Source organism: Euprymna scolopes, chromosome 19, assembly GCF_053919585.1.
Source record: "Euprymna scolopes isolate OS-2025 chromosome 19, ASM5391958v1, whole genome shotgun sequence".
Classification (NCBI taxonomy): domain Eukaryota; kingdom Metazoa; phylum Mollusca; class Cephalopoda; order Sepiida; family Sepiolidae; genus Euprymna; species Euprymna scolopes.
The window spans coordinates 59,661,274-59,684,220 of NC_136500.1; the positions used below are offsets into that span (position 1 = coordinate 59,661,274).

Sequence of the window (22,947 nt, forward strand, 5' to 3'; positions counted from 1 at the left end):
AATCTATGTGTACAGTAATACAACCTCTAATAACTTATCTTGCCTTTGATAATATTTATTTGATTTATCAGGGGGTTTTTTACCACGTTTCCGTTTTGTTATTTCTAGTGAAAAAAAAAATAAAAATTGATTCCCGCTTCAAATATTTATAATATTGCTTAAAAACAGTGTGGTATTTATTTACGTAGTTTGTCTCAAAGAAAACTAAATTATTTGCAACGCTGTTATTTGTTCACGAACTTTTTTGCGATTAAACCACTTTAATCAATTGGTTGGTACTGGTCGCGATTTGAATTCCCTGCCGAACACCATAAAAAACACTAACTTCTCCCTACGCATTAGCAAAGGACATGTTTTAGTTGCCATAGTAACTAAACGATCATGAATTTTTATCGACTTTTTATAAGTTTTACTGTTTATGAATATTGAAATAAAAGAAATTACTACACATTTATTAATAATATCTCACTTTTATAGCCTTTGCTTTTAATCACTTTTATCGACTTTTTTTTTTTACTGTTTATGTGTCACTTTTATCGACTTTTTATTTTCTTTTTTAAATAGTATTTTCTTTTTAAATGACGACGTTTTTACTGTTTATGAATATTGAAAGAAAAATAATTACTAAACATTTATTAATAAAAAAAATGGGTGCTAGTGCACTTATGATCCGCGCTGTATTTTAAATCGTATTTCTAAGTTTAATTAATGTTTTTTTTTATTCAATTGTAAGGTTAAAGTAGAGAATAGGTACAAAACACCCTCCCCATGTTAAGAATGGCTTTTTAAATAATAAAAAAACATTAAACCTTAATTAAACTTAGAAAAACGATTTAAAATATAGCGCGGATCATAAGTGCACTAGCACCCATTTTTTTTTTTTTTTTGTAGTAATTATTTTTTATTTAATATTCATAAACAGTAAAAACGTCGTCATTTAAAAAGAAAATGCTATTTAAAAAAGAAAAGAAAAAGTCGATAAAAGTGACACATAACAGTAAAAAAAAAGTCGATAAAAGTGATTAAAAACAAAGGCGATAAAAGTGAGATATTATTAATAAATGTGTAGTAATTTCTTTTATTTCAATATTCATAAACAGTAAAACTTATAAAAAGTCGATAAAAATTCATGATCGTTTATTTACTATGGCAACTAAAACATGTCCTTTGCTAATGCGTAGGGAGAAGTCAGTGTTTTTCATGGTGTCCGGCAGGGAACTCAAATCGCGACCAGTACCAATTGGTTTATCGTTCAACTTCTGGGACTATTTTAAGTTAAAAAGAAATCGAAATGAGTATTTATAATTATATTATAAATATGATGTCGATTAAAAGTCTGTAGTTTCACGTTTGTCCACTGAGAGCAGTTAATGCAAGTAGGTTATGGAGAAACACAACAACAAATCTCTTTAGACAGAATAAGCGAAATCAAAACAAGATGGCGATTGACTTTAACCGCGTCGTATGACAAGACATTTCAATTTACTTCAAACGAAATTCAAATGATGGGGCTAAATTTTATATTAAATCTACTGAAGGTGCGTAAAATAATGAATGCAAAAAAAAAAAAAATAATAATACTTCATAAATAATCGCAGAAGTCAGAAATAAAAAATCGCATTAAGTAAGATTGACGAAAAACATTTCGGGAAAATGTTGGTGGCCCTGAAAAGGGCCGTTTGTGCTGTGTCAAGGAAATAAGAGAATTTACTTGGCAGCTTTCTGGGTCTTCTTGGGAAGAAGTACAGCTTGGATGTTGGGAAGGACACCGCCCTGGGCAATGGTCACTCCGGCCAAGAATTTGTTTAATTCTTCGTCATTACGGATGGCCAATTGCAAGTGACGGGGAATGATTCTGGATTTCTTGTTGTCTCTCGCAGCATTTCCAGCCAACTCGAGAACCTCAGCGGCCAAATATTCCATGACGGCAGCCAAATAGACGGGTGCACCTGCACCAATTCTCTCCGAATAGTTACCCTTGCGGAGGAGACGATGGATACGACCAACGGGGAATTGAAGTCCGGCACGGGATGAACGAGTCTTGCTCTTTCCCTTGGCTTTACCTCCTTTACCACGACCAGACATCTTTAGGTTTTGCTGCTGTTCTTTCAAAAAGCTCAAACGACTTTAATTTACAAAACGCACGCAACTTGCATTAAATACGCGTAGATCGGCTCCGGCCAACTCAACTGCTGATTATTTTACCGCTCACACAACGGCGTTCTTTTGTCTGTTTTAAGTGCTTTCACAAGTTGTGTAGTTTTGTTGCTAGTTTCTGACCAATCAAATACGAGAGATTTGAGAGAGAAAATTTTGATTGTTGCTGGGAGCCGGCGTGTTTCGTATAAAAAGGAAAGGGAAGACGTTGCCTTTATCATTTCTAATTTGTCGAAATGGCTCCCCCCACTGAAGTTAGCAAGAAAGGCGCTAAGAAAGCCGGTAAGGCTAAACCTGCCCGTGATGGCAAGAAAAAGAGAAAGAAGAGGAAGGAAAGTTATTCCATCTACATTTACAAAGTAATGAAACAAGTTCATCCTGACACTGGAATTTCTAGCAAAGCCATGTCTATTATGAACAGTTTTGTTAACGATCTTTTTGAGAGAATCGCTAATGAAGCCAGCCGTCTGTCCCATTACAGCAAGAAAAGAACACTTAGCAGCCGTGAGGTCCAGACCGCTGTCCGTCTCCTTCTCCCTGGTGAGTTGGCTAAACATGCTGTCTCTGAGGGAACCAAAGCTGTCACCAAGTACACCAGCGCCAAGTAAAAAGCGTTTTCTTCCAAAGAAAAAAATTCCCAAAACGGCCCTTTTCAGGGCCAAACATTTTTTCACGAATGTTTCTTCACTTTCTATATTTTAATGCGATTATTCACTGTTTAGATTTCATAGATATCCCCATCTCTTTCTATGGCGTAAATATTACTTATTTCTATATAATGTATATTTGTAGAAGATTAGGGAAAGACAGTCTTAAATTATATTTGTAATTTTTATTTGTAAACAGATTTTTATTTGTGAACTTGTAAATTTGTTTAAGTCAATCTTAATACAAATTTTTGCATTTCTTTCAATGTTTTTATTTAAATTTATATTTTTTTCCAGCTTTCTTATTCCTTATCCGTACAATCACATTATGATATGCATCTAAATATTACCTGAAATATTTTTGTTTTGTTTTTTAACGTGCATTCATTTAACGTCTGAAATTTTAAATAATAAAGCTCTTAAATAATTTAAATAATAAAAAAAAAAGCTATTACGTAATCAATACCAAGCAAGTAACCAACTTTAAAAGTTTTTAAAAGATAAATTATACAAATTCTAAATGAATTGTTTTTTCCGGTTTGTATTACTGTACACATAGATTCGAAAAAGTTGTCAGAAAACAAATATATAAAAAATAAATGTTATCAAAGGAAGATAAGTTACTTTTCTGCCAAACTGTTTTTATTCAATGAAAACATTTATTCAGCTCGAAAAACATACAGTCTTTACCGATGTATTCGAAAATTCAAGATGGCGTCTCGCACCCTCTTTAACACCGTAAGTATGGAAAAAGGTGTTATAAATAAAAAAAAAAACTATACAAAATACTATTAAAAACCCGCCGAACCTGTCACGGTAACATATATTGAGCGAGTTTTTAACAGTATTTTATCCGGTTTTTTATTTATAACATCTTTTCCCACACTTACCGTGTTAAAGAGAGAATAAGACGCCATCTTGAATGTTCCAATACATCGGTAAACACTGTATGGTTTTCGAGCTGAATAAACATGTTACATTGAATAAAAACACGAAAAATATATCCAGTTTGGTAGAAAAGTAACTTATCTTGCCTTTGATAACATTTATTTGTTATATATTGTTTTTTGACAACTTTTTCGAATCTATGTGTACAGTAATACAAACCCATTTTTTCTAATGTGCGAATGTATTTTGATTGTCTTACCGAAGTTCAAATCTTAATTTCGGAGTTCAATTCTTGCATATCAAATATAATCGAAACAGACTTTAAAAAATTACACCCCTTGTAAAATCGACAGAAAAACTTAGTTTTTGTCCAAATAAATCGATTACAATTTTTAACTCATCGTCGAAATTTCAAACATTCGCTGCAAGTTTTTCTTGTGTTCACCTGAATCTAGACAGTTTTTCGAACCGCATAAACGTTTTAAAGTGAGTAAAGCCACAAAAACTTTATCAGATAGGTAGAAGAGTAACTTGTCTTTAATAACATTTATTTGTCATTTGAAATTTTTTCGTACCACGTGTATTGTAAAACAAATCCCCATTCTTTTATTTCTTATTTTGAAGTTTTTGTCGAGTCTTCAAAGAAATCGCGGCCATTTTTTCTTGTTCATCGGTAGCGTTCAATGTAGCTTGCTTTTCGAACAGAATAAACATTTTACAAAAACAATATTGAAATCTTATCCAGTTATAGAGAAAACGGTAATCGTGAAGAAAGAGAGAGCCTGTTTCCTCCGTTCGACTATAGGTGGCGTTACTGTCTGTCCACCCAGTTACGGAAGCACAAAATCTATATAATGGCACCCTTGAAATAAAAATAAATGTTTTTGTTATATTTTAATTTTAAACATTTTTTTTTTGTTTGTTTTGTTTTTTTGCAAACATATTTAAGTTTTATTTTTGTTCCAAACATATTTACGTTTTTTGTTTGTTTGTTTTTGCAAACATATTTACGGTTTGGGGGGGGTTGCAAGCATATTAAGTTTTATTTTTCCAAACATTTACGTGTTGTTGTTTGTTTATTTTCAAACATTTACGTGTTTTTTTTTGTTTTTACGTTTTTGTTTATTTTTGGCAAGCATGAACTAAATATTTTTGAAATATTTTTCTTTTTGAAAAGTTTGCTTATGCACTTATTGTACCGCGCTATTTTTTAATAGTAGTTTCAAATAAGATTCAGGTTTTACAATATCCTTTTTCAAATATATATATATACTGGCGGAAAAGGTAAAATAAGTGTAGAAAAATTAAGAGAAAGGGGGGGGTCCATAAAAAAAAAAACATAAAAGAAAAAACGTTGATTTTTTTTTTTTATTGTAAGAGCGTAAAAAAATAGTCGCGGAAAAACGGTTGTACCCATAAATATGTTTAGAAGAAAAATATAGCAAAAACATTTAGTTTACGCTTGCAAAAAAAAAAAAAAAAAAAAAAAAAAAAAAAACCTAAATGTTTGAAATAAACAAGCAACAACACGTAAATGTTTGGAAAAATAAAACTTAAATATGTTTGCAAAAACAAAACAAAAAAAACGTAAATATGTTTGGAAAAAAAAACAAAAATACTTAAATATGATTGCAAAAAAAAAAAAATGTTTAAAATTAAAATATAACAAAAACATTTATTTTTATTTCAAGGGTGCCATTATATAGATTTTGTGCTTCCGTAACTGGGTGGACAGACAGTAACGCCACCTATAGTCGAACGGAGGAAACAGGCTCTCTCTTTCTTCACGATTACCGAGAAAACGAACTTATCTTACATTTTCTAACATTTATTTGTTATATTTGTTTTCTGGCAACTTTTTTGTATCTGTGGATTGTAAAACAAATCCAAATGGGGTTACAATACTTGACTTTAAAAAAAAAAATGTTTTTGATAGTTTGTTGCGGACGTCATGTTGCCTATACTTCTGCATCATCCTATGTAATAATATATTACTAATATATACTTCATATATATATACATACGTACATGTGCTGTGTCATGCACACACAGGGGTAACAGAAAAATCATTTTATTTTTATTTCAATAGAATTTATTCATTTTACATTTTTTTTTTTTTTTACCTTATTAATTTTATTCGGGTTTATTTTCTATGAAATTTAAATGTATGCTGCGTATTTGTTTATTAGAATTTCATTTTTTCGATTTGAGAGAGAATATATATATATATATATATATATATATATATATATATATATATATATATATTCCGTTTTCGAGAATCAGGAAAATCATTTCAAGGCACAATTTCCCGTCATTTTTGTAGCAAAATGTAAGGATATGTAGTAATTCTTTTTTTGACTTTGCTTGCAAATATTTCGACACGAGTTTTTCATGGCTTGTTTTTAAAATTTGAAGTTTACTACATATTTATTTAGTAGAAAGAAACGATATGTTAGAACGTAATGTCGCCGTAATTAAACTCTCCAAAATTACGAAAAATAATCGGTTAAAAAATAATTATCGATGAAAACAATTATTGAAAGAAAATTTACCTAATTGAGTTTTTAGTTATCTCCCGTCGATAAACCGGTTTAATTACAAAACAATGACTTCACTAATTATAATACTTACTATATTAAACAAAGGGACATAACTCTTGGGTCGTGTATAATAAACCGTCAAATTTTCTTTTAACGATCTTTAAAAATTGTCGGGTGCTTATTTATATTGAGATATATGCAAAATATTACAGTTCAAAATAGGAAAACGGTATACGAGGAAAACTTATCTGTTGAAAATGTTAGTTTACATTAAAAAAAAAAAAATGACGGAAACGTTTCTAGTCGAATTTTAGCAATAAAAATGTCCGTAAATTAGTTTTTCAACTGACATATTTCGCATCTTTCTCAATAAAGTACCGATTTTATTTGTAAAAGTATTTTCCAGAGTGAACAATTTCAAAATGTGCACAAATCTCAGATCCATATTGCCACATTGACATTTACTGAGTGCTTCTCTACCAGTGTTTTGTTAAATGTTGAGGACTGATTTAAAAAAGGGCATTTATTTAGCAGAAACGAAAAAATAGTAAGAAACAAAAAACAAAATGTTACCAAAGGCAAGATAAATTTTTTCCTTACCTGAATAGGATTTTGATGTTTTAACTTATTTTAAAGTATCTTTATTTAAAACATAAGTATTGCCTTGTTGATAAGTTGGAGCGAAAACAAGATGGCTGCATCTAATGGGTGGATTTCTATCACTACTGTTTAATTTTTTTTTTTTTCCAAACATTCATTTACCAAATAAACTCAGTGTTTATTAAAATAATATTGCTACTCGGAATTATTATGAGTTGGGCAGTTATAATAGAGAACGTTTGGTTTTGTAAGTGTTTATTAAAATGAAATCTGTAGAATTCACTTGTCACGTGAACCAAACTCCCATCAATATAACCACCTAAATATACTTTTAGTTAAAAATGAATTTACTTAATTGAATTCCCACCCCATTAAAAGACACCAACGATGATCAAAAAACATTAATCGATTAGATATAAAGAAATATATGCAATTTTATTATCATCATTCCTTTGTATTTTTTTCAATTGCAGTCATTATCTTTGAGAACTGACAAAATTCCCCCACTTTGTTTTGAATATTTCACAGATAATTTAACTTAAATTCTTGCCTAAAAACAAAGTTATTTAAAATTATAGGATTTCTTTTCTTTTTGAGTGATATACCATATTTGCTCAAATATTGGAAGTTAGTACATGGGATTAATACTTTTGTTATAATTGTAAAATTATTTTTAAGTCTGAGGTTTTTAAACAGAATAGCTAATTATTCATGTCTGCAATGAAAACAAAATAAGCGAATTATACAGAATGAAAAACGGATTAAAAAAAAAAAAATCCATCAAATTAGACGTTATGAAAAGATAAACGCATAAAAGTTAGATTTGGAAAAATACTTTTCGGAAAATGTTGGTGGCCCTGAAAAGGGCCGTTTGGTTTGGTTCGTTTTGTGTTGGGTCAAATAATGGTTTAACCTCCGAATCCGTAAAGGGTTCTTCCTTGTCTCTTCAGAGCGTAGACGACATCCATGGCGGTGACAGTCTTCCTCTTGGCGTGCTCGGTGTACGTGACGGCATCACGGATGACATTTTCAAGGAAAACTTTCAGGACACCACGAGTTTCTTCGTAGATCAGACCAGAGATACGTTTCACACCACCTCGACGGGCAAGACGACGGATAGCGGGTTTCGTGATACCCTGGATGTTATCACGAAGTACTTTACGATGACGCTTAGCGCCTCCTTTTCCTAAACCTTTTCCTCCCTTTCCACGACCAGACATCTTGTTGTCAATTGAAGTAGTATGAAAATACTAATGTACGGCGGACAACACATCAAATTCACTATATATAGGTCTCCGCACAAAATCCGGCGGACCTAGTTGAAAGCACCCCACGTGATGCTTTATTACCAATGAAAATAAAGGGAAATATTTGAACATTTTGCGAGCACCGAACAAAGGAAAACTGAACGAGCACTTCAGAAAGTAGCAGCAGCAGCTGATAACAGCTCATATAAAAGCTGTAACGGTCGTCGGCTCGTGCGTAAAATTCATTTGGAAATCATTTGAATAATAAGTTCGTCGTAATGGCCCGTACTAAGCAGACCGCTCGTAAATCCACCGGAGGAAAAGCTCCTCGTAAACAGTTGGCTACCAAAGCGGCGCGTAAAAGTGCTCCAGCCACTGGTGGAGTGAAGAAACCCCATCGTTACAGGCCCGGTACTGTAGCTCTCCGTGAGATCAGACGTTATCAAAAATCCACTGAGCTTCTCATCAGGAAACTTCCCTTCCAACGTTTGGTTCGTGAAATCGCCCAAGACTTCAAGACCGATCTCCGTTTCCAGAGTTCTTCTGTGATGGCTCTTCAGGAGGCCAGTGAAGCTTACTTGGTTGGTCTTTTCGAAGACACCAACTTGTGTGCCATCCACGCCAAACGTGTCACCATCATGCCGAAGGACATCCAATTGGCTCGTCGTATCCGAGGCGAGAGAGCTTAAATTTATTATCTCTCTTCATATTCAAACGGCCCTTTTCAGGGCCACAAATTTATTATGAAAGTTTTTTCTTACTGTTGTAATTTAATGCGATTTTTATGTTTTATAAGTTTTCTATATTCTGTCATTGACTTTTTTCAATGTGATTTTCCTCTTTAGGTGCGTTTATAAGTGAAACGACATTTTTCGACATTAATTGTTTTTAGGCAATTTATATCCGAAAAAGTTGTAAAAAAAAACAAAACAAATAAATGTTATCAAAGGCAAATGGCGCCCAAGACAAAATAATATTAAAAATCCACCGAATAACATATTGAGCGAGTTTCTAACAGTATTTTGTCTGCTTTTATAATTTTAACTCCCTTTCCCAGACATACCGTATCAATGAGAAAGTCGGGTGCCATTTTAATTTTCCAATACATCGGTAAACACTATGTTTTTCGAGCTGAATAAACATATTACATTAAATAAAGACATCAAAAACATATCCAGTTAGGTAGAAAAGTAGCTTATCTTGCTTTGATAACATTTATTTGTTATATATTTGTTTTTTGACAACTTTTTCGAATCTATGTGTACAGTAATACACACCATTATTTATTATTAAATTTATTGAATATTTCCTATGAGGTTTCACCGAGCATTAGATTGAATAGATTAGTAATACACTGCAATTTAAAGTAATTATTATAAATAACTACAAAAAATGTTGATGTACCGTAAAACAAAACAACAGAACCATACCGTTAAAAGAATCTTATCAAAACTTTAAAAAGAACATATCACTCGTATGTCAGCTAGAGCATGAATTAATAACTCTCTAAATCCAAAGATAATCTGCATAAAATGACTCAAAGGGTTGATCTGCCGTACAATCCAACAAACGAACCTCATCATTTTTGTCCACTGAGATTCATTCGCAAATATTCTCTATTTATATACGTTATTACTATGTTTACTAAATTCAAATTTTATGTTTCTGTTCATTAGAAAACTATTATACTAATAAGAAAGATAAAATAAAGTATTTTAAAAATATTTTAATATAAACTGTGTAAAAAGAGTTTTCAAGCAAGAAAATAAAAATATTCCAATTATAGAAGAAATTGTAAATAAACTATTTAAAATATATTATCCCACCCAAAAAAAAGACATTTAAATAATAAAAAAAAAGTTTTATTTTATTATTTGTAATACAAACAAATATAAATTGCCAATTATCGTTTTTACAGTAAATTATTTTATGGCGAGATATATATCGTTGGAAATGTGTTTCTAATGTTATTTAATTATTGAAATAAAATCAACTTTCAATCAATAAAAATATTTAGAGTTCGACTCGAACACTTGTACTGAAGTAACAAAAATGTTGGCTTGTTGTTACTTGATCTAATATACAGGATAATTACGAACAACTGAAATGTGGAGAATGATGACTTGAATATCACTTTATCTTAAATAAAAATAAATGAATCTTTACTTGCAATAAAAGTTCGATAACTCCAAAATTATTTAACTAAGTTATTTCCCTTATATTTCCCAGATTATAAAACAGACAATATTATGACTATATTAGAGTTGTTGTGAAAAAAGAGTACGAAAGAATAATTTTGTGTGTATATTAAAGTTTTCTTTTCCGTTGAAATAAAATCTTTTTCATTTATAATTTATGAATAAAGTTAGTTGAAAGCTCGACAAATAAACAGAAATAAACATAAAAGCATTAATTATAGACGAACTTATTGAATAAAAAGGATTTTAAAAAAATAATATTATCAAAGCTTCTTGCGCTAAAAAAAATCTCTTCATTTTAGATTTCCGTATTCAATAAGAATTACATAAAAGATAAGTAAAAATAGATATTAGATAAAATACTACAGAATAACATGAATTATTTACAAATGTTATTTACTTTACAGATTGATATAGAATTTGGGGATGTGTAAAAAATGGTGCCCGAAAAACTCGTCCCGGGAAAACTTGTCTCCGGAAAGCCCGTGCCCGGAAAAATCCCCCCTTTTTGCTAGGTAAGAAAAATGATCCCTTATTGAATAAATATCGATTGAAAACACATTTTATTATCGTTCTTGAAGGAGATATTGTTTCTAAAAGAGACTATGCACCCCCATAATATTTTTAAAAATTATTTTTAACTCTTGTTTAAAAAAAAAATAAGATACGAAAAACGAAACCAAATATTTATTTTAAAAAATACTCTAGTTTTAACACTTTTTGTGTCATTAAGAAACAAAAATAAAGAAAGAAAACACGTATTATCAAAGTAAGCAATTATTTTATTTAGAAGAATTAATTCAGTTAAATAATTCTTGTGTTATTACAAAATAACAAAAAAAGAAAACACGGTCTTATTTTGGTACGGCGTTGAAATAATAACGTTATTATTTCGAAAGCAATTCTTAACATGGGGAGGAGGGGGTATCGTTTGAAAGTCATTTCGGGGTCACTTGTGCAGTACTTAAAAATATACATATTTATATTCTTTTGTGGGTGGGGGAGGCTCGTTTTAAAACTACATCTACCTCAGTATTTTCTTTAATTTTCAGACATTTTTTTGCTAAAAATTATTTACTAAGTAATGTCGAGTGAGTGCGACATTACTTGTTATTTCTTTTTAACTAAATAAACTCTTTAAAATAAGTTTAAACACCAAAAACTTACAAAGCTAGGTAGAAAACGAAAACTAAAAAAAATCAATTAAATTTTTTTTAAAACAATAAACATGTAAAAATATTTTAAAAAATATTATGGGTTGTGCATTATTACCTAAAAATATACAAATTTCTTTTTTTTTTTTTATTGGGGGGGGGGCTAGTTTTAACACCTTAATATTTTCTTTAATTTGCTATTTTTGAGCAATTATCCCCCTAAGACGTGATCCTCTTCTGTCGGGCATTATTGTTCATAAGTAACACCCGACATTACTTTTTTTTTTTAAACTAAATAAACTCTTTAAAATAAGTTGAAAGACCAAAAACTTTCAAAGCTAGGTAGAAAACGAAAACTTAGAAAAATTGATTTAATTTTTTTAAAACAACAATAAACAAGTAAAAATATTTTAAAAAAATATTATGGGATGTGTATTCTCTTTTAAAGACAATATCTTCTTCAAGAACGGTTATAAAATGTGTTTTAAATCTATGTTTATTCAATAAGGGACCAGTTTTCCTACTTAGCAAAAGGGGGCGAGTTTTCCGAAATTCGAAAAAAATGGTTGCTATGAAATGTATTTAATCAACAATTATGTTTTGATAAAATTGATATTTTTCTGGATAGTGCAAAAAATATTTTAGAATGAAAATCCAATAACATGCAGCAAATATGAGTTTATTAATATTTCTATGGAAATAGTGTCCATTATATTTAAAATAAAGAAGAACCCAAATGAGATAAATTAATAAGTACCAATAAATGCTCTGAAAGTAATATTGTGCTACATAGTTCAATACTAATAATGAAGTCACATTGTAAGAGACAAACTTTAATTTACTTTGTCCTGCTTCATTTGAATGCTCCTTTACTATGTAAAATTTCATTCACTTTTTTTTGTGGAGGGAGGAATGGGTTAAAAACCATTCACTTCGAAATTACTACGCGTTCTTTTCTCACACCATTACAACAATAATCATATATTATTATAATAATATGTGAAAACGATGCTACATCAAACTGTGGCCAGTCATATATTCTTTTCCGAGTTGCCAGATGGTTTTTTTTATAAGCGAGAATTAATGAATTTGGCTTCTTTTTTTTTTTACATTTTAACCTCTAAAAGTTATTTGGCCTCTTCCATTAATTAAGAAAGGAACAAGCAGAATATTATATAAATAGGATTTTGAAGATTGAATCGTTTAGTCATTAAATCATTGGTTGAATAAAATCGTCATAAAACCATTATTTAAGCCATTAAGATTAAGGTAATGTTTTAATCTCTATAAAATATATAAATACTTGAAATCTTGTAATATTTGCGAATTTGTCAAGTATTTCAAAAGCCAAAAAACGACCTATTTAACTGTTTAAATGCTTACAAGTCTTGTATTCCATCTTTGTCCATATTATTCCATTAGCTTTATTTACTTTGTATTTTAGATCAAGTGACAGCAATTAATTATATTATTTGTAGTTATTTATTATGCGTTAGCCAGTCGTGATAATAAAAAAGCGTTTTTTTTTTGTTTTGTTTGTTTTCTCAAAAGAATATTTATGCGAAATTAGTTTTTACCGGTACTTCAAAATGTAATCGTAACAATCTATTGTATAATTAATATTTCTGATGAAACTTTAGTAAAAAAAAAAAAAAAAAAAAAGACGATGTTATAAGTGATAAAAACACATAATTCCATACTTTTAATCTACCACTAACCCTAAGTTCGGGTTTTAATAGAAAAATAAAATCTGGAAAGGATGCGTGTGACGGGTTTGTTAAAGTGAATTTCGCTTAAAATATTTAAAAGTCATATATAACTATGGAATTAAAAAAAAAAAAATACTAGCGGATAATTGTATACAAGTTTTTACTTCAGTCGATGCATGCGCGAGTTTCATCATGCGACAATTACAGATTCATGAAGTCATTTGTGAACGGTGTGACATACGTTATAAGTATGAGATATTATTTAGTTAAGTTAGAATCAAACGGTGAAAAATAAATGTTATATTGAGATATAAACAGTTTGTAGTGAAGAGAGATGCGATTCGATCGAACGCCAAACAGTGATTGGTTTGAATAGCGACCATCTTTATTTCATTATTAAAATATTATTGAAATAATCAGCTTTCAGTTAATCATTTATTTCACAACTCAGGACAGTGGGGAGACTTGTCACTTAAAATGGCGTAACAAAACTTGACTGCAAATTATAGGACGATATTGTGTTGTTTCCACTTGATCAAATATGCTGCATAAATAATTCCAAACAACTGAAATATGGAGAATGATGATTTTAATGTCACACGATCTCAAGTAAAAAATGATTACAGATAATGTAACATGTAAAGTGCAAGTTCAATAACTCTAAATTAATTTAACTAAGTTATCTCCCTTGTATTAAAATTAAAATTGAGACAATAAAAGTTTAAAGAAGACTTCCCCTCGCTTGATCTCTTTTTCCAGAAATTCAAATCATTTTTATTAGAATAAATTATTTTATGACCAGTCGTTGAAAATGTTATTTAATTATTGAAATAAACAGCAGTTTATTTCAGAGCTCTAGTCAGTGGGGAGATTTTGTACTCAAACTGAAGTAACAATAATTGACTGCAAATTATAGAATGATGTTTGCTTGTTGCCACTTGATCATAACATGCAAAATAATGACAACTAAAATGTGGAGAATGATGATTTTAATGTCACTTGATCTCAAGTAAAAATGATTACATGTGAAGTCCGATCTCCCTTGTATTAATTATTCAAACTGAGACAGTAGTAGCCTAAAAAAACTTGCTGTCACATGATCTCTCATGAGAACTAAATAAAAAAAGAGTATTTTTTAACAATAACTACAGGTGTATGTATCAAAGTTTAAATAAAATTATTTGAAAATGTTAACTTTGCAGATTGATACGTTCGTTTGACAGAATTCGGGGAAAAACATCAATAGATCAAATAAACACCGCATATATATCCTATTTCATGAAATAGGTTTGTATGTGTATGTATATTTACGTGTTGAGGTGTGTGATTGACCTATTGGATACCATCGTGGCCTTTGAATCGTCAATATAGACATGCCCTGATCGTTTACTGACTAACACTTGGTAAAAGTATGAACCAGCAATATCGGTCATTTTTTTACTAAAGACAACAAAAGGAAAACGTTTTCAAAAAACTAGATTACAAATAAATGTTAACGTGAAATTTATTGGGTGGGTTTCTATCAGTATTTTGTTGAATTCACTACTGAGCAATTATACAGACTTCAAAAGATATGACACTCTCGTTTCGGCCATTTTTCTTTTCTAGTTCTCCCGTAACATTGAACACTTTTTTTCCGAAATTTTTAATCGCTTCAAAATAAATTAAGCCACAATCAAAATAGGTAGAAGAATAACAAGGTTTTACTGTACACATAGATTCGATTAAAAAACAAATATATAACAAATAAATGTTATCAAAGGCAAGAAGTGGATAATTTTCTAGCGTGTTTATTTAATGTAACATGTTTATTCGGCTCGTAAAACATACAGTGGTTACCGATGTATTGGAAAATTAAAAATGGCGATTGACTCTCTTTGACACTGTAAGTTTAGGAAAAAGAGTTGAAAATAAAATAATATACAAAATACTGTTATAAACCCACCAAAAATATGTCAGCCTATGTCACGTTAACACATATTGAGCGAGTTTCTAACCGTATTTTGTGTAGTTTTTTTTTTTAATTCCTTTTCCCAAACTTATCGTGTCAAAGAGAGAGAGAGTCGGGCGCCATTTGCAATTTTCTAATACATCGGTAAACACTATGTTTCTCGAGCTGAATAAACATGTTACATTAAATAAAAACATTAGAAAACTAGCCACTTAGGTAGAAAAGTAACTTATCTCGCCTTTGATAACATTTATTTATGTATTTGTTTTTTGACAACTTTTTCGAATCTATGTGTACAGTAATACAACCTCTAATAACTTATCTTGCCTTTGATAATATTTATTTGATTTATCAGGGGGTTTTTTACCACGTTTCCGTTTTGTTATTTCTAGTGAAAAAAAAAATAAAAATTGATTCCCGCTTCAAATATTTATAATATTGCTTAAAAACAGTGTGGTATTTATTTACGTAGTTTGTCTCAAAGAAAACTAAATTATTTGCAACGCTGTTATTTGTTCACGAACTTTTTTGCGATTAAACCACTTTAATCAATTGGTTGGTACTGGTCGCGATTTGAATTCCCTGCCGAACACCATAAAAAACACTAACTTCTCCCTACGCATTAGCAAAGGACATGTTTTAGTTGCCATAGTAACTAAACGATCATGAATTTTTATCGACTTTTTATAAGTTTTACTGTTTATGAATATTGAAATAAAAGAAATTACTACACATTTATTAATAATATCTCACTTTTATAGCCTTTGCTTTTAATCACTTTTATCGACTTTTTTTTTTTACTGTTTATGTGTCACTTTTATCGACTTTTTATTTTCTTTTTTAAATAGTATTTTCTTTTTAAATGACGACGTTTTTACTGTTTATGAATATTGAAAGAAAAATAATTACTAAACATTTATTAATAAAAAAATGGGTGCTAGTGCACTTATGATCCGCGCTGTATTTTAAATCGTATTTCTAAGTTTAATTAATGTTTTTTTTTATTCAATTGTAAGGTTAAAGTAGAGAATAGGTACAAAACACCCTCCCCATGTTAAGAATGGCTTTTTAAATAATAAAAAAACATTAAACCTTAATTAAACTTAGAAAAACGATTTAAAATATAGCGCGGATCATAAGTTGCACTAGCACCCATTTTTTTTTTTTTTTGTAGTAATTATTTTTTATTTAATATTCATAAACAGTAAAAACGTCGTCATTTAAAAAGAAAATGCTATTTAAAAAAGAAAAGAAAAAGTCGATAAAAGTGACACATAACAGTAAAAAAAAAGTCGATAAAAGTGATTAAAAACAAAGGCGATAAAAGTGAGATATTATTAATAAATGTGTAGTAATTTCTTTTATTTCAATATTCATAAACAGTAAAACTTATAAAAAGTCGATAAAAATTCATGATCGTTTATTTACTATGGCAACTAAAACATGTCCTTTGCTAATGCGTAGGGAGAAGTCAGTGTTTTTCATGGTGTCCGGCAGGGAACTCAAATCGCGACCAGTACCAATTGGTTTATCGTTCAACTTCTGGGACTATTTTAAGTTAAAAAGAAATCGAAATGAGTATTTATAATTATATTATAAATATGATGTCGATTAAAAGTCTGTAGTTTCACGTTTGTCCACTGAGAGCAGTTAATGCAAGTAGGTTATGGAGAAACACAACAACAAATCTCTTTAGACAGAATAAGCGAAATCAAAACAAGATGGCGATTGACTTTAACCACGTCGTATGACAAGACATTTCAATTTACTTCAAACGAAATTCAAATGATGGGGCTAAATTTTATATTAAATCTACTGAAGGTGCGTAAAATAATGAATGCAAAAAAAAAAAAAATAATAATACTTCATAAATAATCGCAGAAGTCAGAAATAAAAAATCGCATTAAGTAAGATTGACGAAAAACATTTCGGGAAAATGTTGGTGGCCCTGAAAAGGGCCGTTTGTGCTGTGTCAAGGAAATAAGAGAATTTACTTGGCAGCTTTCTGGGTCTTCTTGGGAAGAAGTACAGCTTGGATGTTGGGAAGGACACCGCCCTGGGCAATGGTCACTCCGGCCAAGAATTTGTTTAATTCTTCGTCATTACGGATGGCCAATTGCAAGTGACGGGGAATGATTCTGGATTTCTTGTTGTCTCTCGCAGCATTTCCAGCCAACTCGAGAACCTCAGCGGCCAAATATTCCATGACGGCAGCCAAATAGACGGGTGCACCTGCACCAATTCTCTCCGAATAGTTACCCTTGCGGAGGAGACGATGGATACGACCAACGGGGAATTGAAGTCCGGCACGGGATGAACGAGTCTTGCTCTTTCCCTTGGCTTTACCTCCTTTACCACGACCAGACATCTTTAGGTTTTGCTGCTGTTCTTTCAAAAAGCTCAAACGACTTTAATTTACAAAACGCACGCAACTTGCATTAAATACGCGTAGATCGGCTCCGGCCAACTCAACTGCTGATTATTTTACCGCTCACACAACGGCGTTCTTTTGTCTGTTTTAAGTGCTTTCACAAGTTGTGTAGTTTTGTTGCTAGTTTCTGACCAATCAAATACGAGAGATTTGAGAGAGAAAATTTTGATTGTTGCTGGGAGCCGGCGTGTTTCGTATAAAAAGGAAAGGGAAGACGTTGCCTTTATCATTTCTAATTTGTCGAAATGGCTCCCCCCACTGAAGTTAGCAAGAAAGGCGCTAAGAAAGCCGGTAAGGCTAAACCTGCCCGTGATGGCAAGAAAAAGAGAAAGAAGAGGAAGGAAAGTTATTCCATCTACATTTACAAAGTAATGAAACAAGTTCATCCTGACACTGGAATTTCTAGCAAAGCCATGTCTATTATGAACAGTTTTGTTAACGATCTTTTTGAGAGAATCGCTAATGAAGCCAGCCGTCTGTCCCATTACAGCAAGAAAAGAACACTTAGCAGCCGTGAGGTCCAGACCGCTGTCCGTCTCCTTCTCCCTGGTGAGTTGGCTAAACATGCTGTCTCTGAGGGAACCAAAGCTGTCACCAAGTACACCAGCGCCAAGTAAAAAGCGTTTTCTTCCAAAGAAAAAAATTCCCAAAACGGCCCTTTTCAGGGCCAAACATTTTTTCACGAATGTTTCTTCACTTTCTATATTTTAATGCGATTATTCACTGTTTAGATTTCATAGATATCCCCATCTCTTTCTATGGCGTAAATATTACTTATTTCTATATAATGTATATTTGTAGAAGATTAGGGAAAGACAGTCTTAAATTATATTTGTAATTTTTATTTGTAAACAGATTTTTATTTGTGAACTTGTAAATTTGTTTAAGTCAATCTTAATACAAATTTTTGCATTTCTTTCAATGTTTTTATTTAAATTTATATTTTTTTCCAGCTTTCTTATTCCTTATCCGTACAATCACATTATGATATGCATCTAAATATTACCTGAAATATTTTTGTTTTGTTTTTTAACGTGCATTCATTTAACGTCTGAAATTTTAAATAATAAAGCTCTTAAATAATTTAAATAATAAAAAAAAAAGCTATTACGTAATCAATACCAAGCAAGTAACCAACTTTAAAAGTTTTTAAAAGATAAATTATACAAATTCTAAATGAATTGTTTTTTCCGGTTTGTATTACTGTACACATAGATTCGAAAAAGTTGTCAGAAAACAAATATATAAAAAATAAATGTTATCAAAGGAAGATAAGTTACTTTTCTGCCAAACTGTTTTTATTCAATGAAAACATTTATTCAGCTCGAAAAACATACAGTCTTTACCGATGTATTCGAAAATTCAAGATGGCGTCTCGCACCCTCTTTAACACCGTAAGTATGGAAAAAGGTGTTATAAATAAAAAAAAAAACTATACAAAATACTATTAAAAACCCGCCGAACCTGTCACGGTAACATATATTGAGCGAGTTTTTAACAGTATTTTATCCGGTTTTTTATTTATAACATCTTTTCCCACACTTACCGTGTTAAAGAGAGAATAAGACGCCATCTTGAATGTTCCAATACATCGGTAAACACTGTATGGTTTTCGAGCTGAATAAACATGTTACATTGAATAAAAACACGAAAAATATATCCAGTTTGGTAGAAAAGTAACTTATCTTGCCTTTGATAACATTTATTTGTTATATATTTGTTTTTTGACAACTTTTTCGAATCTATGTGTACAGTAATACAAACCCATTTTTTCTAATGTGCGAATGTATTTTGATTGTCTTACCGAAGTTCAAATCTTAATTTCGGAGTTCAATTCTTGCATATCAAATATAATCGAAACAGACTTTAAAAAATTACACCCCTTGTAAAATCGACAGAAAAACTTAGTTTTTGTCCAAATAAATCGATTACAATTTTTAACTCATCGTCGAAATTTCAAACATTCGCTGCAAGTTTTTCTTGTGTTCACCTGAATCTAGACAGTTTTTCGAACCGCATAAACGTTTTAAAGTGAGTAAAGCCACAAAAACTTTATCAGATAGGTAGAAGAGTAACTTGTCTTTAATAACATTTATTTGTCATTTGAAATTTTTTCGTACCACGTGTATTGTAAAACAAATCCCCATTCTTTTATTTCTTATTTTGAAGTTTTTGTCGAGTCTTCAAAGAAATCGCGGCCATTTTTTCTTGTTCATCGGTAGCGTTCAATGTAGCTTGCTTTTCGAACAGAATAAACATTTTACAAAAACAATATTGAAATCTTATCCAGTTATAGAGAAAACGGTAATCGTGAAGAAAGAGAGAGCCTGTTTCCTCCGTTCGACTATAGGTGGCGTTACTGTCTGTCCACCCAGTTACGGAAGCACAAAATCTATATAATGGCACCCTTGAAATAAAAATAAATGTTTTTGTTATATTTTAATTTTAAACATTTTTTTTTTGTTTGTTTTGTTTTTTTGCAAACATATTTAAGTTTTATTTTTGTTCCAAACATATTTACGTTTTTTGTTTGTTTGTTTTTGCAAACATATTTACGGTTTGGGGGGGGGGGGTTGCAAGCATATTAAGTTTTATTTTTCCAAACATTTACGTGTTGTTGTTTGTTTATTTTCAAACATTTACGTGTTTTTTTTTTGTTTTTACGTTTTTGTTTATTTTTGGCAAGCATGAACTAAATATTTTTGAAATATTTTTCTTTTTGAAAAGTTTGCTTATGCACTTATTGTACCGCGCTATTTTTTAATAGTAGTTTCAAATAAGATTCAGGTTTTACAATATCCTTTTTCAAATATATATATATACTGGCGGAAAAGGTAAAATAAGTGTAGAAAAATTAAGAGAAAGGGGGGGGGTCCATAAAAAAAAAACATAAAAGAAAAAACGTTGATTTTTTTTTTTATTGTAAGAGCGTAAAAAAATAGTCGCGGAAAAACGGTTGTACCCATAAATATGTTTAGAAGAAAAATATAGCAAAAACATTTAGTTTACGCTTGCAAAAAAAAAAAAAAAAAAAAAAAAAAAAAAAAAAAAAAAACCTAAATGTTTGAAATAAACAAGCAACAACACGTAAATGTTTGGAAAAATAAAACTTAAATATGTTTGCAAAAACAAAACAAAAAAAACGTAAATATGTTTGGAAAAAAAAACAAAAATACTTAAATATGATTGCAAAAAAAAAAAAATGTTTAAAATTAAAATATAACAAAAACATTTATTTTTATTTCAAGGGTGCCATTATATAGATTTTGTGCTTCCGTAACTGGGTGGACAGACAGTAACGCCACCTATAGTCGAACGGAGGAAACAGGCTCTCTCTTTCTTCACGATTACCGAGAAAACGAACTTATCTTACATTTTCTAACATTTATTTGTTATATTTGTTTTCTGGCAACTTTTTTGTATCTGTGGATTGTAAAACAAATCCAAATGGGGTTACAATACTTGACTTTAAAAAAAAAAATGTTTTTGATAGTTTGTTGCGGACGTCATGTTGCCTATACTTCTGCATCATCCTATGTAATAATATATTACTAATATATACTTCATATATATATACATACGTACATGTGCTGTGTCATGCACACACAGGGGTAACAGAAAAATCATTTTATTTTTATTTCAATAGAATTTATTCATTTTACATTTTTTTTTTTTTTTACCTTATTAATTTTATTCGGGTTTATTTTCTATGAAATTTAAATGTATGCTGCGTATTTGTTTATTAGAATTTCATTTTTTCGATTTGAGAGAGAATATATATATATATATATATATATATATATATATATATATATATATATATATATATATATATTCCGTTTTCGAGAATCAGGAAAATCATTTCAAGGCACAATTTCCCGTCATTTTTGTAGCAAAATGTAAGGATATGTAGTAATTCTTTTTTTGACTTTGCTTGCAAATATTTCGACACGAGTTTTTCATGGCTTGTTTTTAAAATTTGAAGTTTACTACATATTTATTTAGTAGAAAGAAACGATATGTTAGAACGTAATGTCGCCGTAATTAAACTCTCCAAAATTACGAAAAATAATCGGTTAAAAAATAATTATCGATGAAAACAATTATTGAAAGAAAATTTACCTAATTGAGTTTTTAGTTATCTCCCGTCGATAAACCGGTTTAATTACAAAACAATGACTTCACTAATTATAATACTTACTATATTAAACAAAGGGACATAACTCTTGGGTCGTGTATAATAAACCGTCAAATTTTCTTTTAACGATCTTTAAAAATTGTCGGGTGCTTATTTATATTGAGATATATGCAAAATATTACAGTTCAAAATAGGAAAACGGTATACGAGGAAAACTTATCTGTTGAAAATGTTAGTTTACATTAAAAAAAAAAAAATGACGGAAACGTTTCTAGTCGAATTTTAGCAATAAAAATGTCCGTAAATTAGTTTTTCAACTGACATATTTCGCATCTTTCTCAATAAAGTACCGATTTTATTTGTAAAAGTATTTTCCAGAGTGAACAATTTCAAAATGTGCACAAATCTCAGATCCATATTGCCACATTGACATTTACTGAGTGCTTCTCTACCAGTGTTTTGTTAAATGTTGAGGACTGATTTAAAAAAGGGCATTTATTTAGCAGAAACGAAAAAATAGTAAGAAACAAAAAACAAAATGTTACCAAAGGCAAGATAAATTTTTTCCTTACCTGAATAGGATTTTGATGTTTTAACTTATTTTAAAGTATCTTTATTTAAAACATAAGTATTGCCTTGTTGATAAGTTGGAGCGAAAACAAGATGGCTGCATCTAATGGGTGGATTTCTATCACTACTGTTTAATTTTTTTTTTTTTCCAAACATTCATTTACCAAATAAACTCAGTGTTTATTAAAATAATATTGCTACTCGGAATTATTATGAGTTGGGCAGTTATAATAGAGAACGTTTGGTTTTGTAAGTGTTTATTAAAATGAAATCTGTAGAATTCACTTGTCACGTGAACCAAACTCCCATCAATATAACCACCTAAATATACTTTTAGTTAAAAATGAATTTACTTAATTGAATTCCCACCCCATTAAAAGACACCAACGATGATCAAAAAACATTAATCGATTAGATATAAAGAAATATATGCAATTTTATTATCATCATTCCTTTGTATTTTTTTCAATTGCAGTCATTATCTTTGAGAACTGACAAAATTCCCCCACTTTGTTTTGAATATTTCACAGATAATTTAACTTAAATTCTTGCCTAAAAACAAAGTTATTTAAAATTATAGGATTTCTTTTCTTTTTGAGTGATATACCATATTTGCTCAAATATTGGAAGTTAGTACATGGGATTAATACTTTTGTTATAATTGTAAAATTATTTTTAAGTCTGAGGTTTTTAAACAGAATAGCTAATTATTCA

At 30.1% G+C, this 22,947-nt stretch overlaps 4 protein-coding genes and 2 pseudogenes across 6 annotated transcripts; 3 read left to right on the forward strand and 3 right to left on the reverse strand.

The window, feature by feature from the left end:
* Positions 1-1,707: 1,707 nt before the first annotated feature.
* LOC145240250 (histone H2A-like) lies at positions 1,708-2,085 on the reverse strand. Its single transcript, XM_080103831.1, has one exon. The coding sequence runs from the start codon at positions 2,083-2,085 to the stop codon at positions 1,708-1,710; it is 378 nt and encodes a 125-aa protein (XP_079959957.1).
* Positions 2,086-2,329: 244 nt separating this feature from the next.
* LOC145240156 (histone H2B, gonadal pseudogene) lies at positions 2,330-2,791 on the forward strand (annotated as a pseudogene). Its single transcript, XR_013862498.1, has one exon. The product of XR_013862498.1 is annotated as a histone H2B, gonadal pseudogene (transcript).
* Positions 2,792-7,743: 4,952 nt separating this feature from the next.
* LOC145240251 (histone H4) lies at positions 7,744-8,055 on the reverse strand. The gene has a single exon (XM_080103832.1). It carries the CDS (start codon positions 8,053-8,055, stop codon positions 7,744-7,746), a length of 312 nt encoding a protein of 103 aa, XP_079959958.1.
* A 305-nt stretch (positions 8,056-8,360) lies between these two features.
* Positions 8,361-8,771, forward strand: LOC145240252 (histone H3). The gene has a single exon (XM_080103833.1). The coding sequence runs from the start codon at positions 8,361-8,363 to the stop codon at positions 8,769-8,771; it is 411 nt and encodes a 136-aa protein (XP_079959959.1).
* Positions 8,772-17,084: 8,313 nt separating this feature from the next.
* Positions 17,085-17,462, reverse strand: LOC145240254 (histone H2A-like). Its single transcript, XM_080103834.1, has one exon. It carries the CDS (start codon positions 17,460-17,462, stop codon positions 17,085-17,087), a length of 378 nt encoding a protein of 125 aa, XP_079959960.1.
* Positions 17,463-17,686: 224 nt separating this feature from the next.
* Positions 17,687-18,168, forward strand: LOC145240158 (histone H2B, gonadal pseudogene; annotated as a pseudogene). Its single transcript, XR_013862499.1, has one exon. The product of XR_013862499.1 is annotated as a histone H2B, gonadal pseudogene (transcript).
* The last annotated feature ends 4,779 nt before the right edge of the window (positions 18,169-22,947 follow it).